Here is a 20,010-nt window from a genome sequence, read left to right on the forward strand (position 1 = left end):
TAGTCATTATGAAAATTTTATTTTCGATTACAGTTGTTTGTTATATTTTTTTATTGAATGACTGATGAACAAAAAAATATTGAAACGAAAAATAATGAGAATTCACAATATACTCGTTCATGCAGTCCCATCAATACAAAAATCACGTTAGTGTATGAATTGAAAGGGGTAGATATATTTTTATGACAAAAAGGTTTTGGCATTCTTCTTCTTTATAGAATAAAGTGTGGAAATATTTCAAAGAAAGGAAGAAGACGATTAGTTTCATAATGAATTCTTTCCAACTAATTTCATATGAACATTATTGAATTACACAAAAAAAATACGCAGGGTAAGGTGAACTAAAGTGAGAAATGAAGTTTTTGGCTTTCAGAGTTAGACTCTATTTGGAACTCCGTACAATGGTGGGTATTTGCGATCTCCCAAGTGTTCCTGAAATCTGGTTAGTCTGCTGAGACCATGGCAAAACGAAACTGATCTTCTAACAAGTAAAACGATTTATATTATTTACTAAAGAAAACTTGTAAAATAAATTTCTGAATTCACTGTATATTTTATTCAGAATTACTTTCTATTGCCACTGAATAATAGTTCATTCTCAAAGAACTTACTGGTAACTTTCAATTCAATCGCATATATTGGCAGCGCTGTAGACTACTAATTTAACAGAATAACCATTTTGCATGTTATTAAGTTACTTGAAATTTGAAAGTCGCGTTAATTTCATACGCACATTATCTGTACCCAGTCACAATCCGGGTCAATATCAATCACGAACGATACCGTGAAACAGAAAAGCGACCCGAGAAATGATCTAGTGGGTCAACTATCTCCCTATCGAAAAATCAAGACCTCACTCTCCATTCACGGTTTCGGTGTGCCATATTTGTGATGAAGATATTGATGTGCATCGTGACCTAAAGCCCAAAGGTGCGACGTGAAATGTCCTGAATTGATTTGACCTTTGTGCTATAGGCAAGCGTTGTTTCAAAAGAAGTATAATCGACTGCAGCCGGTTTAGTTCACGCAAGGCTTATCGTTATGCAATAATGTTATTACTATGTCGTTCCGCCTTGTATTGCGATTCTTCGATTTCATATCCTCTCGGAACCTTCAGCTCATATACAGGATATAAAGTACTACATGGGCTGGAAAGTCTCGGGCCTAACACATAGATAGCGCTAGTCTCAATGCATTCAACGCTTTTTCAGTTAGTTCTAACCTATAAAGAAAGATGTTGAAATTTCATGATTTTCTACTCATGTGAGTTATTGTGCTGACAGTGACACTACTTTTGTTATTTAATTTTAATCGGTGACCCTCGAGACAGTTGACAGTTGGCATTTAGGCGTTTTGTAGCGTACTTAATACATCTTCCCATTAAAAAAAATTATATTCATGTCTGTAATGAGAATAACAGTATTTATTAATACATACTTATACATTTTATACATTTGCACAATTAACAGTAATTTACAATTCACCACAAAATAAAAATACAAGTAGAAAATCACGTAGAATATGTTGACGAAATAACACAGTTGATACATTTTGAAATTACTTGAAGCCGTAGTAATTATGGAATTCTTTTGGCGTTTTGTTCATTCTACCTGATCATGTTCTGGTTGACAAAGTCTCAAAATGAATCAGATTTTCAGGATAATTGGTTTGTTCATTACAACTTATTTCAGGACGTGCATTTAGTAAATTTGTTGTCATTTTACAATTAGTCTCTGTAGGCTCACCTTCGATGGTATTTGAATCATCTAAATCAGATGCACTTTCATCTAAACTCTGGAAACTCTGATTCGATGTTACGCTTTGATTTAGAACTACACTATCAACACTTCTCGCACCATTAATTTCTATATTGTTATTATTCGCACTGTTGCTACTACTAGGTACTACATTTGAATAAATATTATTGTCAAACTGTTGACTAGGTATTTCTCTACAGTGAGATTTGTTGAATAGTGGTTTGTGATTTTCTCTCAAATGTTTAATGTAATAGGTACGCTACAAAATGCCTGAGTGCGAACTATCAACTGTCTCGAGGGTCACCGATTAAACAGCAGTCAAGCTCAGATCGGGTAGCATTCCGCATCCTTGCCATCCTTTCCAGATATGGTACATATGCTAGACACATCTGGCACACAGCATTGAAAGGCGCTAAAAGGAAGACAAGTCACCCATATGTCGCGGGAAGTACCTACACGTGAACCCGCCATTACAGCGTGCCAAAAATCAGCACTTAGAATGACTCGGCAGAAATGAGAGCTTCAGTTTCAGTTGACACGTCAAGAAGAGTACTTCGATCACGCCACTGAAGATGACTGCCGCAGTTGCAGTTCAAACGTTTGTGGATTGAAACCGAAGAAGACCACGGCAAAACCCGGAAACCAACCGAAACATCACTAGAATTGTGTTCTATATCATCTCAATGTATGACCATCAGTTCTCTCACACCCCCATACGACTGAGGGGAATGAAATTTGAACTGGCTGACTCAATAACCATTGAAGATTACCCGGATATACATCCAGTGGGGTCCAATGACTAATGGACCTTCCACTGGATGTATACACCCAATCTTCTTCTTAGGTTTGATCCAGCAGCAGTTCAGGAATAACACGCCTGAAGCGCACATGTCACCATGGTTTACAAAAGCTTAGCTTTTGCTATTGGATCGAGGAACCTTGCCGTGTCCCTCAGTTGCGGTAATTTGACCGCAACTTGGGTTCTATACCATTTCAATGTATGACCATCAGTTGTCTCACACCCCCATACGACTAAGAGGAATGAAATTTGAACTGGCTAACCCAATAACCATTGAAGGTTACTTGGATATACATCCAGTGGGGTCCATTAGTCATTGGACCCCACTGGATATATATATCCGGATAACATTCAATGGTTATTGGTTTAGCCAGTTCAAATTAATTTCATTCCTCTTAGTGGTCATACATTGAGAAGATATAGAACCCAAGTTCTAAAATACACAAAATGGAGATCACTAGAGTTGATAATGAACATGACTTTTTTTTTCCACAGACCATTTAAACGGACATCAACATACATACATCCATACCAACAGTAAGTAGCAGCATTCAATAGTATGATTTACAAACTATTGAATATTTAACTTTCAGAAATCAATTTTTGGATAGAACTGATTTTCATCAAACAAATTGCTCTCAACAACGGTTACGAGGTGGATATTATGTAGATGTATTGGTGTTGTGTTGGGATCCACTGTTCTTGGGTTTATAAACTACGTATTCTTTCATCATTCATAAAAACCTAGTTATCATCAGAACTGGAATTTAAAACATTTAATAACTCACTTTCTTATTCCCTTCCAAAGAACTATTTCATAGCCTCAATTGGGCTATCTTAGAAACAGAGTCAGCATGAACTGTTTCAAACAAGTCAGTTTTCTCTTGAAATGATATTTCATTTCCGATTCTTACAAAACCCACAATCGTTCATTAATATTCAAAAAGAGTTCAAAATAACTAAGTTACTCTAATGAAATTTTAAATATATATAGCGAATTGTTGAAACAATTATTCTTATTCAGTAGGTATCAAGAGAACACCGTATATATTTATCTCGGGCACCGTCTATTTAAACATTGCGAACAGACACCTATAAACTGATGACCTTCATCCAAATTGGAGTTGCTGAATTTAAACCGGCTAATAAAAATTAATATGACTAATGAGCGAGATACAGATGTACCTAAGTATAATTGGCATGAGAATTCTTTTTGTGAAAATGAAATCATTTCCTAGCATTGTTTTTCACATGAAAATGTTTTCGAAATTCTCACGCATGACATCAACATTGTTATCTGGCGAGATAGTATTGTTTTTGAACTAACAACCTTGGTTTTTACATTCCTGGAAGCTATTCCATAAACTGAATGAAACGAACATGGCTACAAAGCGTTGCAAATTTCTCTGTAGTAAGACTTTGAACACCTCCAAATAATTTTATTGAGGCACACCGTTTACATTGATTTGTAATGAAATATTTGCCTTTTTTGATAACTGAATCGAAAAGAAAGCGGTACTCATCAACTTCACATTTATCTGAATTATGGAACATCCTGTATGAAAAACATTGAAATTAATTTTGATTTTTTATGGACATGAAAGTAGTTATTCCTTTTAATGAAAAATAAAATCAAAGTTTTGGTGAAAAATCTGGCCATTGTCAAGAGTACACTGACTCCAACAACTAAAAAATGCTGAATATGTTTTACGTGTTGCATATTTCCATTCCATTCTGGGATTTGATTTGTCACGAAGTGCTGTGGCGCAGTGGCCAAAATATTGTGTGATCCCCAGGTGGCATAATATGTAAAAGTGACGTCACGGCTAGTGCATATTATCATGTATATGACAGAATAACAATAACTTTCGAAAAAGGAAGCACCATCTATAAAAGTGGTGTCTTCTACGTCATATTGTGTTTTTGAATTAGTTTTCCTCTCCGGTTATTTTTCAGCTCCTCCATCCGTTGCTACTTCTTTTCAGATTTTATCTGAATGGTTCATCTTGACAGTTGACAGTTTCAGCTTTTAGTGAATAATAAGTTCACGAAGACTCTCCGGCGACATAGATTTTATTTTTTTCATTACTCATTTATAAATCGTAGTGCTATGGTTTGTGAAGAGTGTTTATCAAAATACACATATAAGTGGAACCATCTAGTGAGGTTTGACGTATCACGAATGTTATGAATATAAACCACACAAAAATATGTCATGACAACATTAAAAGTTACAAGTGAACCATTCAAATATTCATCAGGTAGACAAAACACGTGCTTGGTAACCATGTTGTACTATGGATTTAGAAGTTTGACAGTGAAAAGTGACATGGGATTCAGACAAATTATTTTGTGCTAAACTGACTTCTAACCATGGAACACAAACTGAGAGGCAACTACCGAGAGGAACTTCAACTAAAGTGAGATAGCTCCGCTACCAACAGTTGAACCTAGATAAGAACAAATTAACTATTATGACAATTTTTTTACAACGAGTGCTCTGTCTCCTGCACGTCGAGCCGGGGAGTCTCCTCATCAAAATGCAAAAGGATGAGTGTGGGCTTCCCCACGAGGAATGAAAACGGCTCTCCTTTGTTGATGCTTCACAGTATTTATCATGGCAGATTACGATGTGGAGCGAGAGACGTAAAGCTCCCCATGTGAAAAAGTCCTTAGGTTGAGTTGGTTTTTACCGACTACTAACAACAGTATAAACTTAGAGAAGAATCTAGAATGGTTATTTATTTTTTTAATTCGATGAAAACTTCAATCGATATCGAGTACAAAAGCATAGATCTTTGAGGTGCTTGATATCAGCTTTTCTGTTGGGGCAACTGTGAAATAAGGAACATCATAATGCAAGGAGTCTCTAACAGGAGCCAACCACACATTTGTGGTTTCATTCAGAAGATGTAGAACACTCATGAATCATCAAACATGTCCACGTAGGCAGCTATAGCTACCTAAGTGACTTCCGGGTTCAAAGAAAAAATATCACTCAAGAAGAAAAGTAAAACCACGTACACGTGTTTCTGACAATATTTATAAATAAAATGATTTATAAACGAGGAATAATTTTATTAATACTTACTTGCCCATTTTATATTTCTATAATTATATTCGATTTCAAGCCTGTCGACATTTCCTCAATATTTACCCACCTCGTTTTCACTTCCGTTGTGCGTCTATATCTTAAACACATTGTAATGATCGCATTTACAATGACGTGTAATATATCATTGCATTGCTATTGTGTGAGTCGACTTGTTTGGCCTACTTGATGTGTTGCAATTTCTTGTTTCTCATCTGCATGAACGACTTCATATATCCCCATCTGTACTGCTGTAATATTTCGTTATTTCCATCAAGAGCCTGATTGGAGATATTGGAAGGTGATGAAGAAATTGATATGGAGTAATTTTTGAAAAACACAAGCCCTTTTGCTCCCAAAAATATTTTTCAGATTGGATCAAATCTATCAATATATTTTTCTAGAATTAAAATGAACAGTTCAAAAATAACTTTACAAAACGCTCAAAGGTGCGAACTCGTTTCCTCCTTTTCATAAAAGAGGTCAAGGTCGGTTTGGGTTTCTCAATAATTCTATTAACGTCATCATGTAAACCTTCTAAAAGGGGCAAAACTCTGAATCTAACTTTTTAAGGAGACTGTGTTCACTGTTCTTTCAGATGAATCTTCTGACCACAATTTCTTGATAACTTCTGCAAAAGCTTTGATTAAAGCATCCTCCGTACTAGAAATATTAGTATTGATATCTTTCATGTACTCATCCTTTTTCAAATATTCCAGTAACCATCTCGTATAGGATAAACATTGGATTACACTGTTCATGAAACAGGTATTGCCAAAGTTTTTCAACCCATTAAACCCAAGGGTTTTGACTGAGGAACGTATCACTGATCTAATTGTTGTAGCTGTTGGTGATACGTTCGCCACCGCTGTTTTCTTTCCAGTAATCACGGATGCAATGCTTCTTCCCATCATTGGACCAACGAAATGAGGAATTTGAAGTTAAATTTCTTGAAACTGAATCAGATATATTCATGGTGGTTTTTTCGAATTTGGGAGACAAATTCCAGAACTTGTTTATTTTCCTCTGCATCTTCCGAGACAATTGGGAAGCTTTTTTCAGAATCACCAGAAAGCCCGTTCTACCAACCAAGTTGGTGATTTCTTACATAGTTGACTAGCCGACACTAATTAATGAACTCACATCTAAGTGGGGCACACCTATATCTTTATTATATGATATTTTTTAGAATGACCATTCATTATCTCATTTCAATGTCATGTCAGTATGTGTGTAAAGCCTTCACCAATCGTCCATACACGAGATCTCATTCATAAATATTCACAAAGCCAATGAAACATGTTAATTTTTCCTACCCGATGCCATATAAATTCGACAAACTGATTAGATTACAATGTGGGTAGGTTTTTTAAATTTAATAGTTATTTATGTATCAAGGAAATTACCGATGGCAAAGTTTGCGTCCCGAGGGCCTCTGGCCCGAGGGACAGCAATTGCCTGAGGTTATTAAGGCTCATTAATTCCCGTGGTACATAGATAATTTTATTTCTGACCGATTTCAATAAAATTTTGTTCATTTTTGAAACGGAAAAATGTACCAATTCATTACCTTCCCGGTATATTTGAATCAGGTACCGTTGATTATAGTAGAGTTTTCTTGTTGCTAGGTTGTTGCTATGTTACTTGTTTATAAACAGAACTTTGTTATCAAGCTGTGTTTGCGGTGAAAACGTGTTTTCTACCCCAAATATAATGGAGGATATTTTGAAAAAAGCTGAACAAGCAAGAGAATCATTAATTCCATCGAAAAGTGAAGCCGTATACCAAAAAGAATACAAGATATATCTGGACTGGCTGACACGGAAAAATGTTATGCCAAAAGATGTCACTGAAACTGTATTTCTGGCATATTTTCAAGAACTGGTAAGGAATTTTCTGTTTTTCGGTAGTATTTGGTAGTAATTGTGTTTATTCGTTTCAGTCAGAAACGTATAGTCCGAATTCTTTATGGACTAAATGGTCAATGCTAAAATCGATGGTGACTATACATGAGAAACGAGATATCACCAAGTTCAATGAACTACAGGCTTTTTTGAAACGGAAGAGTTAGAGTTATAAGCCGAAAAAGTCTGCTGTTTTATCTCCTAAAGATGTTATCAGATTCCTAAAGGACGCTCCTAATGATATTCATTTATTGCATAAGGTAATTTTTTTCTTATCTTCCTTTTTGTGTGTATTTATTTCCTTTTTTTTTGTTATAGGTTGTTTTGATTATGGGTTATTTTGGAGGATGCAGAAGTCAGGAACTTTTGAATATGAAGATATCGGATATAGAGGACCGGGATTCCGTTATGGTAGTGAACGTACCGGAAAGTAAAACTTGTGTATCGAAGAAATTTACAGTTGTGGATGAAAAAGAGTTCTCCGCTTTGCCTTTATTAAGACTTTATATTCTTTGCGTCCTAAAGGTATTGAACGATTTTTTTTGAGCTTCCGACAAAATAAATGTACATCTCAGCCAATTGGAAAAAACATGTTTGGGAAAATCCCCAGCAAAATCGCAATGTATTTAGGATTGCCAAACTCATCTTCCTATACGGGACATTGCCTTCGTCGCACTTCTGCTACTGCTCTAGCCAATGCAGGAGCAACTATGACTAACTTAAAAAGACACGGAGGTTGGAAAAGTTCCACGGTGGCGGAGGGGTATTTGGAGGATAGCATCGAATTGAGAAATAAAACGGCGCGTATGTTGTCTACTTTGTCATCAGAAGAGGCAGGTACCTCGACTGTAGTGAACAGAAGCTCCAGCCATACAAAAGAAGAAATTGTTTCCAGTGGCGGAAGTTATTTTCAGGGAACATTTCAAAATTGTACATTTATTATTTGTAATGACGTGAATAAATAAAATATGGTTCAGTTTTCATTTCTATTTATTTTTACTTGTGAAAGGTAGAGGGAATTATAAAATCTATAATGTCCCAAGGGAGTTATGACCCTCTTTATTGATAGCGTAACTATGATGATATAAGCTTATAATATCCCGGTCAGAAATAAAATTATTTTGGTAACAGTCAACATCTCCTGTAGATTTTTAAAATGTGAACCACTGACGAGAAAGTTATTCTCATGACCCGTAGTTAACAAACATTCAAAATCATCGCAAAAATCCATCGTATGTGAAAATTAAATTCAGTAATTCATATTTATATCAGTTGGTGATTTCTAATAATCGTTTTTTCATCAATGTATAACACCGGTGGAAAGTATACCAGAAAATTTGATTTTGGATATGGAAATATAATGAAATATCAAGGATTTTTACTGCTTTCAACAATGTAGTTTCTGCCATTTTTTCATGATTTTGATTCCAACATAATTGAATGCTTCATTTCATAGGTATCAACCACAAGCTCTAGCCATATGAATTTTTCACAATTGTACAATTGGGTTGAGCTTCCTAATTCGCTACAAAAATAATAGTTTCGATATTTTAGTTGATGAGTTCACCCTATATCAGAAAAGAGTTGAAATTGCTATCATTGGTATCACTGAAAAAACTGTCTCACATTCTGTCAAATATTTGGAAACATCATACCAATCGATCATAAATATGGTTTCTCCAAATGAAAAATAAACAGTTGACTTTTCTTCATTGCTTTTCAGCTCTCCAGAAAATTAATTTTTTGAAAGGTAATCCATGGTAGTGGTAGTGAATCAAAATGTCTCGAAGTTCTGAATCGATTTTCTCTTTATATTCAAAGATACTTCTCTAATAATAATCATAAATATGTATACATTACCCACATAACCTTGAATTGATATATAGTAATGGAAATATACAGATAATGGTTGGAATTTCCTGAAAAGTAACCATGAGAATTGTTTCGTGGTCATTTTGTTTTCACAAATTCTATTTTTCACCATTTTGCCAATATTATTATTGTTACGTAAGAGAAATTAAACGTTCACCACTGTAACAAAAAGAAATTCACTCGTTATTATAACATTTCTGTTAATAAGTAGAAATTCATGTAAAATCGTATCAATTATGCAATAAGCTGGTAAAAGTTCACATTATTAAGAATAATATCCAAAATGAAAATGTTGCAACAACATTCTCTTTTTCACATCAGTCATTTCGTCCGTTATCTCATTAAGTTCTACTTCTGGTTTATGCCGTTTTCAGTAATTAAGAAAGTAAAACGTTTCCCATTACTTTCAATTGTGATTTAGGCATTTATACGAGTCGTGAAAATATCTATTTCTATTAGTTATTACTGGAAAATCTTTCGTTGTTGAATTCACGTATCAAGTTCCCGTTCTATTCTGTTATTTCTGTAACGAAATCAGAGACACGATGGTCGCGATGAAATATACATTAACGCACAGTTTCACTCAAGCAGTTCATCAAAGAATGTAGAATGAGCGGTGCCATACCTTTCCAAACCCGGAAGAATTCAAACATTCTCCTCATGCCTAATTCAGAAGACAATACAATCAGTATGTCGTTTTTCCTGGTGTCGATCACACGGATAACCACAGTTTCTATAGTCCTGTCAGTTTAGTTCAAACAAACTTGGCACAGAATCATTTGTATTATAGATACCTGATAGTACTTCTTTTTTACATAAACTCAAATTACTCTAGACCTGCTAGTTGAAGACTTCTGGTGAAGTATTTAAAAAAATCTGAGGATACACTACAAAAACACACTTTTGTCTATTTTCCACTATATTTCCACTATATTTCAATAAAGAAATATAGTGGAAAATAGACAAAAGTGTGTTTTTGTAGTGTATCCTCAGTGAACATGAATTTCCACAAAATAAACAAGTCGTCAATCGAAGAAGAGAAATTTAAAAAAATTCTTAAGAAGATCTAAAAGTCGTCCCTGTTCGAAAATAGCGTTGAAAATGTGTGTCTATGTTCTTAATTTGAGAAAGCTTCCCGAAACATTAGAAATTTCAGAAATAGCAACAATATTGTACACATATTATAATTAATTTTATTTGGTTATTCGTTACTGTAACTGTTACCCCATATTGAAATTTCTTTCCACTTTATCTCAGAATATAGAACTTTTTGAAAATAACCATTAGCAGCAGAAAACCTGTAAACAACTAACCTTATCTGTCATGTCACCTTGAAAATATTGATCACAATAACTTGAGATTCTACATGTTATGAATATATTAATGATTGGAATTAGTTCTCAAGTTGACTCGAGTAGACCTGTTTAGGATTTCCGCCCATATCTGATTCTGAAAGTATTTAGGATTCTCATTTATACCATTATACACACATCGGAAAAGTCTAGGGATATTTTTATAACATACTAAATATCATAAAAATAAATGCATGAGGTCGTTTAATTTCGATTAAATTGGTACACTCGACCACCCTGTAGATTTCTATGGGTTGAACAAAGCCTGCAAAAACGGTAACTAATCTTTTATCAAGTTTTTTACAAACTGTAGGTTTTCGGCTAAAATGAATAATCTGAAAGTGTCGAGTTTGTACATTCTATGCAGTTCTTGCTCAGCAATTAAACTGGAAATATTGTGCTTTAACATGGAACGCCATCACTTACCATTGGCTGAGATGAATAGAGCTGTAGGGCTTCTTCAAGGTGGCATGCGACAAAATGATGTAGCTCTTCGTTTGGGGGTCTCCCAAAGTGTTATCAGTCGATTGTGGCAGCGTTTCCGTGAAACTGGCAGTCCAGCCGAACAACATCCAGGGCGAGGACGCGCTACAACTGCAGTTCAAGACCGATTTTTGGTCTTAACCGCAAGAAGACAACCGACTATCACAGCACCTGAGTTGGTTAACGTGTTGCAGCAGACGCACCAGGTAACCATTTGTCGTGATACTGTCAGAAATCGACTGCATGAAGCAGATCTCCACAACAGAAGGCCACTTAGATGTCCACCTTTGTCGAGAGGCAATCGCGGTAGAAGATTATAGTGGTGTCAAGAACATCAAAACTGGGATGCGAATGATTGGGCCACAGTTTTGTTTACAGACGAATCCAGATTTGGATTTCACCCAGATTCTCGTCGAGTAAGACTGTGGAGACGACCTGGAAATAATGAACGTTTGAGACACGTCCAGGAAGTCCACACATACAGAGGTGGTACAGTAATGCTATGGGGCGGAATCATGATCGGCGGCAGAACCGATCTCGTTTTTTCAAATCGCTCCCTAACAGCTCGACAGTACCTCGACACCATTCTTCTACCTATCGTCCGTCCGTTTGCTGGTGCTGTTGGTGAAAACGTCCACCTAATGTACGATAATGCTCGTCCACATGTCGCGCGTCTAGTGACTGACTGGCTCACCAACGAAGGAGTTGATGTATTGTCATGGCCAGCACAATCACCGGATCTGAATCCCATCGAGCATGTGTGGGACATGCTTCAACGAAGAATTACTCCGCATATGGGGAACATTCACACAACGTTTCAATTGAGAGAGCTTTTAATCGCTGAATGAGCAAATGTACCTCAACAAGACATTGACAATCTCATTTTGTCGATGCACGATAGATGTAGGGCCGTAATAAACCAGCGTGGAGGCCATACTTTGTACTGATTCCAATTTTTTTTGTATTATGATTTTTTTTCGGGGTGCCAAAGAGGAGCCATATTTTTTTTAGTTTTGCTTATATGCGCACTCAGTATTTTTGACCATTTAATAAATTTTGTTGTACGTTACATTCGTTCAATAATCCCCCGTCAACTTTTTTTTCCCTAAAGCGATCTAAAAAAAAAATATTGCCATTTTTAAAAATATCCCTAGACTTTTCCGATGTGTGTATATTCTGTAGGATATCCGAAGTTTGACAAATGGACTGAAGAATAAGAAGTATCTATTTCATCTTGGAGGTTTTGATGTTTTTACCTGTACATTTAACTCATGTTAAACGTTATGTCTAAGATTGAAAAAATTTCTTCGAGGCTTTCCTGTGTATCCCTACTTTTTGATGTGAAATGTGAAATTTGGTAATTCAATCTATATAATTCTCTTTATATGTTTCTGAAATCTTTTTGCGAACTTCATGGGAGGTGTACTCTATCAAATCAAATATCCTAAACTTCATCACATGATTCTTGAACTTTGCTTTGAGCTTTGTGGGCTTTCCGGAAGCTTAGTATATAGTAATGAGTCTTTCAGTTTTTGCTGTCAATCTACTTCTCACTCGAATGTCTTGTTTTCGTTTCCGTTATTCATTCTTCTCTTCCTTGTTTTGAAATATTTTCAGTTCTCATCTAGCTAATAAAGTGATCTCAATTATTCACATTTGGAGTTTGTTGTATGGTACAGACAGAAGATATTGAATCTATTTTCTGGTGATGATGATGGTGATGGTGAAGTGAAAATAAGATAGAAGTTCCAAATTCCTAAAACTATCATGATCATCAATAAGGATTCTCGGGTTCAAGTAGATTTTATGCTCCAGAATTTTTCATAAGACTAGTTGGAAGATTGAATGAGTTGTCACTTGAAAGATAACGAGAAAAACCTTTTCTTCAAATAGGTGCTAGACGAAGTGCTATCTTATCCCATTTTTGGTTAGATTCATATGTATAGTTCACCAAAAAGTGAGGGAGATACAGGATATGAAAACATTATGAATTCCAGACCTGTGACCTTTATACACGCTAACCTGAATGATCTAGAGACGAATATTGAATGACTGGACTGTTCTAAATGAATGGAAAAGTTTCTGACAGAGATTATTGATTATTATCGTTCTTAGTCAGAAAATTGAAGAGGCACAAACTCTTGATCATATCAAATTTTAGATATCATTTCATTTTCTACTTCGAGTAGTCCTGGAAATCTATGGCCCAAAAAATGGTTCCCACCTAACCTGAGATATATAGTAGAATGTATGTAGAGCACAGGATCAGTCCCAATAAGACTGAGATCGTCCTTTTCACCAGGAAAAGAAGTTTATCGGGCTTAAAACCTCCCGAAATCTTCAAAAGTAAACTAAACTTCTCTGAAGCGGTGAAATACCTTGGTACTACCCTCAACAGGAAGCTAACATGGAACTGTCACCTACAGAGTAGAGCAAAAAGAGCATATGTGGCTTATGAGCAATGTCGGAGAACAGTGAGATGCGCATGGGGTCTTTCACCCCGTGTGGTCACCTGAATCTACACTGCAATAATAAGACCTATGTTAACGTATGGAGCCATTGCATGGGAACCGAAAGTTCTACAAGCAACAGCCATCCAAAAAGTATATCAAATACACCGACTGGCTTGTTTAAACATCACAGGAGCCATGAGGACAAAACCATTCGGGAAAATGGAATTGATTGCTGGTCTGTCCCCTCTGGACCTGTATGTTAAGGAGGTTGCGTTAATGGCCATGTTACGATTGCGCACGGCTGGTTTAAACCTCGAAGCAGGAATGGGTCAATTGAGGTTAGGCCTATAGTGAAAAGCGCTTACTGCGTAACCTCTGCTGCAGGCAGCCAGTGATGCAATTGAACCCAGGTTCGTTTTTGATAAACCCTACAAAATACAAATAAAATAGAACATAGAGTCAGATGCTATAAATGCAATAAGCATATATACAGACGGCTCAAAACCAAAGACGGCTCAGGGTGTGGAGTTTACTCCAGATCACAAAGCCTAAGGATTAGGTGAGGAATGAGAAAAAATACCAGCGTGGTACAAACAGAACTTGCTGGTATCCCTATCGCCACAAAAAAAATAACCAGGAACGGAATTTCTGGAAAAAACATAAAAACCTGCACTGATAATAGACCAGCCCTATTAGTCTTGAACAGACAACGTGTTACTTCAAGACTAATACTAGAGTGCCAATAAGATTTAGCCAAAGCCTCGGTAGATAACAAAATTATTCTGAGGTGGGTTGAAGGGCACGACAGGAGTAAAGGTAATCGCATTCCCGACTCTTTAGCCAAGGAAGCGACTGGACTAAGAATTTTATGGCCCAGTGGCACCTACGGCCTGATGTCTTCAATAATTGCGGAACCAGCCAAACGTCACACCCAAGCTCAATCCCTAAAGAAATGGGATGGAATCAAAGGATGCAGTCTTGCCAGGATCACCCTGGGCGACGGTGGGAAGCTGGCGCCGAAGAAATATCTGGCGATGACCAGGAAAAACCTACGCTTGACAGTAGGATGTCTGACTGGCCACAGTCAACTAAGGATACACCTTCATATTATAGGGCTAGTGCACACACCTCTATGCAGGATGTGGGAACAGGAAGATCGTCAATAAGAGAGTGTGTGTTCGGCGAGTCTTGGCCTATACCTGTTGATATAAAGGAGATGCCTCTTAGTGACCTGTTCACCTCCATGGAAAGGACAGGATGGACGATGACCTTAGAGGACATCTCCTAGAGAAGATTGCAATGGGTCACATGTGACCTAAGTGCTATGGGCCTACACTCACCCTCCCTACTCTATAGATACATAGATATCGTTACTGGATGTTGTTGAAGAAGAAAACTCACGAAAGTGTTGAAATCATAAGTGTTCCAACAAGGTTCTCTGGTCTGAAAAATTTTGAATGAAATTTTTGGGAAAGTTTTTGGCTTTCTACTGCTCCATCTTCATACCAAAAAATGTGGATATCTTCTAAAGAAAGGAGGGAAGCGATCAATTTCAAAAATCAACTCTATACAAAGATGTGTAGATTCCTTTGGCTGGGATTGAATCAAATAAGCGAATGAATGTTATTTACGTACTGTCATCGATGACATGGGTGGATTCAACTCATTCCGTGACAAAAAGTCGTAATTTTATGAACGAATTGAGTGTTTTTTTATAATGTTATCCGTATTTGGTACTGAAGAGTCGATAAGGCAAGTGTCTTACGACGAAACATCGGACGTCTACCAGTGAGAATGACAATGTTCCATGTAAGTTGAATTTGACTCCTTTCATTTACTATATTGTGTAGGACTCCTGAGATTGATATCTGATTGGATTCCATTTCAAATATATGGAATGTCTGAAAATTCTTTAAAATAATTACTTCCTTCCTTTCTTTGCCTCTTCAAATTTTTTTGAGAACAGCCCATACAAATCATTCGATCTAATATCAACCTTTCTCATCAATTATATATTTTTTGATTGATAGAGTGCAACTCCCTTAAAATTCGTTCGCAAAAAGATTTCAGAATCAGATTTCTTTATACAAAAGAATGCTGAAGGTGATATTTACAACGTTCTCAATGCGCATCACTATGTTCTAGGAATGCCAGTTATTGTGTAAATTAGTTTATTTTTCACGGCAACGCGAGATGTTTAATTAAACCGTTTGAAACTAAGCAGACAATTTCATTGTTTTCATAATCACGCTCCGGTGAAAGAGTAGTTAAAAGCTGTTGCAGTCCTATTCACAATTGTTTCTTACACCAAGTGATAATTTTCCCACAGAAGTTTACTTCTTCTGACCAGGTGAAAAAAAATACGTTTTTGGAATTTGTTGGCGTGAAAACTGTTCTTGTTACTGTTAACATCGTGACAAATTTACGACTCTGAATTGAAATGTCGTAGTGAAAGCTTCGGAATGAAAATGAATCGATGGTCTTCGTGACTTGCATATCAGTATTTTGAAAAGGGCAGTTTGCCAAATGATGAGAGTGAGATAGTTTCTCTAATTATACACTTTTGCATTCTTAGAGAAACTAATATGTTAACGAAACTTTTGACAAAGTAGCAAAAGTATATAATCAAGTACATTCAAAATAACTGAACAAGTTCTACAATAAATTCATACGTCGATACGCAGAGCAGAATCTTGTTCCCAATCATGTTGAATTAAATATTCATCACATTTCATAAACAAGTCTTCTATTTGTTTGAATGGCAATTGGCAATTGCACCATAAGTGATCATTCTTTAGCTAGGCCATTATTATTAGTTTCAAGCTGATGTGAAACTGACAGAAAAAAAAACGTAGGCAGGCTATGCAGGTCGAATTGCTAGTATTTGTATAAACTTATGCTGGGAAGATAGACGAATGATCTATGAAAAATAAATGCGAACGATCATTAATAATAATAATTATTAATATGGCAATTCTGGTAATTCTCTTCACGCTTTGCAAATCCATATTAATACTCGAATTATTCAGTTCTTGTATATTTCTCAATTGTAGAACAAGGGGGGCGGGGAGTGCGTGCCCCCTCGCCCCCTGGCTGCATCCGCCACTGACTCTTTATCCCAAATGCAAGTTCAGTGAAGGGAATTTATTCATTTCATTGTTGTACATTTCACAATGCCACATTGAAATGCTCGATATCAAATACTATGTTGCATATGTATAAAAACAGAAAAAAGTATGCGTTCTTATGATTTCAATAGAATTATCTGGAGCAAAACATGAACACGAGGAGAACGGGGCCATAAATAACAGAAACCCATCCGAGTCGAAGGATTGGATCCATACCAGTTGTGTAACACTTTTTATGCGGAAATAAGATTCATTTTTTAATTATATCTTTAATCTAGCGTTGCCTGTATCGATTTCACGGAAAATATTATTATTATTGCGAGTCGAAGAAGGAAACTAGTAATTATTAATTGCAATCTATGTATAGCTTTCATGTACGTATACAGGGGAATCAAAGTTGAACTTATTAACAGCAAAAAATATAATAACGATAATGTGGTAACAACGATTATATCGGTAATAAATTTTTTTTCGATACTATTTTTATAATACGGGTTGTCTTAAGCCTCAAAATATGCCACAATTTCGAAGATTACTTTTTCATCGAAGCTCTGTAGAGTAGGGAGTGTGAGTATATCGAAGCTAAATTTCTTTCTAGCGAGCATTCTCTTGAGGTCCGAGAACAGAAAAAAGTCGTTGGGGACCAGATCTGGAAAATACGGTGGATGCAAAGGTGATTCGAAGCCCACTTCATGCAATTTTACCATCTTTTTCATTGATTTGTGACACAATACAATGTCTTGCACTTTTTTCTTCAAATGGGGCTGTTTTTCCACGATTTCGTAATTTAAACGCTCCAATAAGTCTATGTATTATTCGCTGTTGATGGTTTTTCTCTTTTCAAGATAGTTCATGAATATTATAATAATAATGATAATAATAATGTGTATTCACCATTTTTGATACACTTGGGTATATAAGGTATGTCAGTTGTACTATAAGCTACTAAAGAGAAAAAGAGATTGAGCACAGATTCACATCTATATATATATATATATATATATATATATATATATATATACATATACACATATATACACATACACATATACACACATATAAAAATAAGCATATATGCCCACAAATTTAGTGAACATTTTACACCATTCACACAATTTAATCTAAATAAAATTTAACCTAAAATAAAATTAATAATCTGAATTTGATTGTGAGATTGTCAATTAAAAAATCTTGGTAACGGTAATAGCATCTTTCTAAAAGCATAGTTTTAAAACAATCATGAAATACTTTGTCACTTGTGATTGTTTAACTACATTTGGCAGCTTATTGAAGCACGTAATGGCATTATGCTGAGGGGATTTTTAATAGCTTGTCATGAAATGCTGTGGGATTTTTAGAAGATCGTCATTTCTTGTATTATGACTGTATTCTAAAGCAGAAATATCATATAATTTATGGTTTTCCCTAGATTGAGGGGGCTGTCAATATTTTTTTGTGCGTTTTCGTGCTATAACGACTCTGGAAAAATCCCATGCTCTGCCCCAAGCCATGATTTTCAAACTTATATGAGGGTAGGCCATGGCATAATATATACTGAGTAAGCCAGTTTCATCCAAACAGGATTTCAGCTGTTTTATGGCATAATAAGCTTTATTTAGCTCAGCACATATATAGTCCGCCTGCCTATCCCAATTCAGATTGGCGTCTAAGTAGGTCCCTAAAAATGTTATTTCTTCAGAAGTTTGAATATTATAGCTAGAGCATTGACTAATTGGTCAGCTAAGTTAACACTGATCGATGTTGAAGTATTTAGAATGAGCTTATTTCTTTGGCACCAGGTACTGAACTGATCAGTAATGTGTTCAGATTTGCTGATGAGTTTCTTAGCATCCCAAAATACTGATATCATAACCTTGCCAGTCGACTGTCAGTGTCTCTGCACGCTTTGAAATCGGTTCACTAAGATGACGATCGTTTTGATTCTGGTGTGAAATGATCCATTGTCAAATATCGACGCATAAAATGGGGTTTTCGCGGTGGAACAGCTTCAAACACTGCTCAAAATAATCCATTCGTTGTTATTTTTGGTCCATTGTGATTTTGCGCGGCACCCTCTCTGAACAGAACTTTTGCACACCCAAACATTTATGCACGACGTGTCCAACACGTTTCTTTGATATTTTTAGAGCCTCGGTTATCTCGATCAACTTTACTTTACGGTCATCCACAATTATTTTGTGGACTTTCTTGATGTTTTCGTCGGTAACAACCTCCTTGCAGCACTGCGTACATCGTCATCGGTGCTCATTTCACCCCGTTTAAACTTAGCAAACCATTTCTCAACGGTTGGTGCGAAGTCCAAATGATGTTTATCAAGCCAAGCCTTGGCTTCACTGGTATTGTTTACGCCAAAAAGCAATGCTTCAATAACACACGAAATTGCTTTTTATCCATTTCTTTCAAACTGACAGAAGTTGGGTCACTGTAAATGTTCTATCTCACAAACTAATAGTCCGACAGCTGTGAAATTTGCACACGTGTCTGTTGAAGGTTAGAAATAAGTAAAATATATGGATTTGATGCTAGTGGCGCCATCTGTGTGTTAACCTACAAACTTTTCAGCTCACCTAATACTTGTCAGTTTTTAAGTTCCACCATCATAAAAAAATGGCAGGCAAAATGGTATCTCAACAAAATTAATACTGATTGGAATAGATGAGGTGAAGTATTCGACATGTTAAACACCGATCACCAGTTTGATTCATTTTTTAAAGCTTTATCTAAGTTCACAGTGCTTTTGAAAGAAGTAAAGCTTCGATTCTTCCAAATTGTTCAATCAGTGAAAATGAATAAGATTCGTGTTGTCAAAGTGAAACGTCAGTGGAAGATTATATTGAAATTAGTTTATATTGGGAATTTTCACCTTTGACAATCTGTAAAAATGAATAATTGCAAAGAAAATGTTCAAATAGTTGTAACAATTTTAGTTAACCTAGATAAGTAACCATAAGTTTAATGTATACTCAGCTAGCAAAAGCAGAAAATATTCGTGGACAAAACACTAAAAAAATATGCAAACTGCAAACACGTGTATCTAGCTCATTAGCTGTCATCAATACAGTATAGCCAAGTGCAAGGTTGGTTGCAGAAACAACACAAATGCAAGTAGTCATCAACGCACTTTGTAGTTTCGGTCAGGTCATCACGGGT

The 20,010-nt window shown here is 35.9% G+C and overlaps 2 protein-coding genes across 2 annotated transcripts in view; one reads left to right on the plus strand and one right to left on the minus strand.

Moving 5' to 3' along the window:
* The window catches only part of LOC111504133 (uncharacterized), a 76,040-nt gene that overhangs the window by 15,115 nt on the left and 40,915 nt on the right, over window positions 1–20,010 (minus strand). The gene's annotated exons all lie outside the window — the stretch shown is intronic.
* LOC111504134 (uncharacterized) lies at window positions 6,998–8,649 on the plus strand. Its single transcript, XM_074186640.1, has 3 exons — window positions 6,998–7,531; window positions 7,590–7,713; window positions 7,870–8,649. The coding sequence occupies exons 1-3, from the start codon at window positions 7,361–7,363 to the stop codon at window positions 7,983–7,985; spliced, it is 411 nt and encodes a 136-aa protein (XP_074042741.1). The 5' UTR covers window positions 6,998–7,360; the 3' UTR covers window positions 7,986–8,649.

Source organism: Leptinotarsa decemlineata, unplaced genomic scaffold, assembly GCF_025532065.1.
Source record: "Leptinotarsa decemlineata unplaced genomic scaffold, Ldec_3_MD MMD2_P_RNA_scaffold_1, whole genome shotgun sequence".
Classification (NCBI taxonomy): domain Eukaryota; kingdom Metazoa; phylum Arthropoda; class Insecta; order Coleoptera; family Chrysomelidae; genus Leptinotarsa; species Leptinotarsa decemlineata.

What these genes read in the sequence shown, in the direction of transcription:
- LOC111504134 (XM_074186640.1), top strand. Translation starts at nt 7,361, where the DNA reads ATGGAGGATATTTTGAAAAAAGCTGAACAAGCAAGAGAATCATTAATT. An exon ending in TGGCATATTTTCAAGAACTG is followed by an intron (nt 7,532 to 7,589) that starts GTAAGGAATTTT and finishes TATTCGTTTCAG; the next exon opens with TCAGAAACGTATAGTCCGAA. An exon ending in GGCTTTTTTGAAACGGAAGA is followed by an intron (nt 7,714 to 7,869) that starts GTTAGAGTTATA and finishes TTTTTGTTATAG; the next exon opens with GTTGTTTTGATTATGGGTTA.